The 2,965-nt window shown below is 45.9% G+C and overlaps 1 protein-coding gene across 1 annotated transcript; it reads right to left on the reverse strand.

Moving 5' to 3' along the window:
- Positions 1-681: 681 nt before the first annotated feature.
- On the reverse strand, positions 682-1,197 carry LOC104951816 (transmembrane protein 238-like). Its single transcript, XM_010778547.1, has one exon. It carries the CDS (start codon positions 1,195-1,197, stop codon positions 682-684), a length of 516 nt encoding a protein of 171 aa, XP_010776849.1.
- Between the last annotated feature and the right edge of the window lie 1,768 nt (positions 1,198-2,965).

The following is a 2,965-nucleotide window of genomic DNA, read 5'->3' on the forward strand; positions in this document are numbered from 1 at the left end:
GGGGGCATTCCTCACGTCACTGAGGGTCATCTGATCACACACAATAATGTGAGCCACTTCATAATTCTGACTGTGTGACAGCTGTGTGCCACAGTAATGATAACAGAGTTTCAGCTGAGGCAGGGAGAGCTGATGAACAGCAGCCGCCCTACTAAGCCCGGCTTTAACCCAGACTCGGCAGTTTAGTGTCAGGGGAAACTGCAGCTTACTGATGCTTTTCAAAGTGTCAGCAGCAGTGTGCATGTTACAGTAGTTACATTGTGTGTGTGTAGAACACTATTAAACTAATTATTTGTCACAAAGTAGTTCACAATCTTTTTATTGCCCGTCATTACTGAAGCATTGTGCCTGATGGCTTTAAGGAGAAGGTAGTAAAACAAATAAGGAGGCGAGAGAGGAAGCAGAGGGCTTTTGGCAAGTTAACAAGAATTCACTGAAATACACCTAATTTCTTAGGATGTATCATTAATTATCTGTCATGAAGCGTTTGAACCAACCCCATGGGTTTGTCTAGAATACATACAAATGAATATCCCTTAAAACTGTCACAAAAGAAGTTATCCCATGCAAGCATAATTTATTTAAAGTTAACAACAATTGCCAGCTTGGACTTTTATTTATTTGGGTCCCGCTCCTCAAACGTTCTCTGCACGTGTGTTCGTGATGACACCCACCTTCTCCTCAGAGCAGCCTCTCGGCTTTGCCCCCTGCTGCTAGAGCCCCGGTGCCGCTCTTCAGCACCCCAAGCTCCACGGTCCGGTCAGCTGGAGCGTGCTCAGGCCATCCACTGCTGCCGGTCTCCCACGTAACTCGACACGGCGCAGCACGCACAGTCCCATTCATCTCCTTCCCGTCCCCCACGCTCTTCTTCTTCTCCTCCCCCGCTCCCAGAGGCTTCATGCCGCCTTTGGAGAGCCTTTCGGACACCTTCCTGGCCCACTGCGTAAAGTTGATCTCCAGCGAACCGGCCCTGTCCTCCGCGTACTGCTGCACGTTCCCCGCGTACCACGGAACCCACCACAGCAGACTGAGGAAAATCACGACGGAGCCCGTGAAGATGAGGAAATCCCCGTAGAAGCGGCCCTCGACGTTCAGGTTGCCGAAAATCCCGACCAGCAGCACCACCAGCCCGACGGCATCGAAAACAACCGCGAGGAAGAACAGCGGCGCACAGTTCCCCACGCAGCTGGGGGCCATACCGGAGGAGCGCGAGCCCGAGTAACGGCGCCGACAGCCGCCACTGGTTTTTCAGGACGCACATTTGCCCTCCTTCCTTCTTTCCACCTGTGCGGCGTTCACCTGTGAGCAGGCCCCGCCCCTCACCACATTTTTCACCCTCCTCGTTCCTTTTCATTCAACTTTTTTGGGACTTTTCCGTTTGTCCATCTTTTTTGTATGAATTTCATTGTTCAGAAAAAAAGCCATGTTAAATAAATATTCAATAACATCCCACTAAATAAACAGGAACCCACCACTCAGTGCAGGGCCGGCCCTGACCAATTTGCTGCCCAAGGCAAGATTTTAGCTGGCGCCCGCCCCCCAAAATGCAGACACTCACTATGACTGCGCATGCATGTGCACGATTGTGGCATGACCACCATAACAGAAAAATATGGAGACAATATGTGTGCAAATTTATTTAGTGTCCTATCCATTTTAACATGATTTAAGTGGGGGGTTGACCTAACATCCTCTTTATACTGAAGTTAAATGCATCAATCTGGTATACTTTGAGAGCAAAATGAAGAGATCTATGGATACATCTCTCAACACCCATATGAAACAGAACTGTACACAGATTTTCTATTTCTTTATGGATATTTTACAAATCAGTCCCCTTTTAAACTGTATTCTTGTTAACTTTTTTGTACTGTCATATAGTATTTTATACTATAAGAGAATAGATGAAAATCTATTCTCTTTTTATAACTATAATGATCATATAAAGGTGTGCCTTTACCTCACTGAGCTGAGGTTATCAGAGCCTCTCAGTCTTTCAGGAGAGAGCTCTCTAAAGCTCTCCCCCCGCAGCCGCTTACACAGTAAATTCCAATGTTAATAAAAGCTGTATACGTTTTTTGGGAGTTTGATTTATTTTAAATTAACACAAATACAAAATTAAAACCTATAATTGCACACTAAAACCATTATTTCAAAAAAGAACTATTTCACATAAACCTCTGGTTTTGACTGGGGCTGGGGCAGTTAAACTTGATTTGGGGGGGAGGGGTGCACCATAGTTTATGGGCGATGTAAAGATCATGTTTAGTCATCTAATGAGTCTTTACATTGCTGTTTTAGTCTGCGTTCTTCTAATTAGTGTGACTCTACAGCATGGGCGTCGCCTGGGGTAGGGCAGAATAGCTTGGTTTCACTTGACGTCACACCGCTGCGTTCCTTTGGCGCGAAATTCCATTGGAGGTCAGGAAGTAATTTTCAACAGAGGATCTAGCTGCTGTTACCATTGTGAAAATACCGGTGTGTTGTGTAGTTTACGGTTGTTCCAATCGATCCGGCCGAGAGAAAGACAAGAGGTTTTACCGAGTGCCGAAGGTTTAAAGCTGAGCAATTTAAGAAGCTAACCGAAGAACGCCGGAAAAAATGGCTTTCAAACATACATCTGCGGTCGGGAGGAGCAGAGTCGTCTAATGCACGTGTCTGCAGCGACCACTTCAGAGGTATTAGCTAACTTGGTTTTTGTGGCTTTGTTTATGTATTATTGGGTTGTGGTTAAATGCTTATTTACTTAGTAATACTGATCATGTTTAAGTTACCTGTAGTCTAATATGGACTTTGTTGGGACTTTTTAGGGTGCCCTAGCGCTTTGGGTGACGTTGAGTCGGTAGACTGGGCTCCCACTGTTAGCCTCGGTTACCACACAACAAGTAAGCCCAGATCAGAGGCATCTCTTCGACGAGAGCAGAGGATGGAGCTCAAGGAAGACCAACAAAGACAATCAGAATGT

This window comes from Notothenia coriiceps, unplaced genomic scaffold (genome assembly GCF_000735185.1).
Source record: "Notothenia coriiceps isolate Sejong01 unplaced genomic scaffold, NC01 NC01_scaffold00019237, whole genome shotgun sequence".
NCBI lineage: Eukaryota > Metazoa > Chordata > Actinopteri > Perciformes > Nototheniidae > Notothenia > Notothenia coriiceps.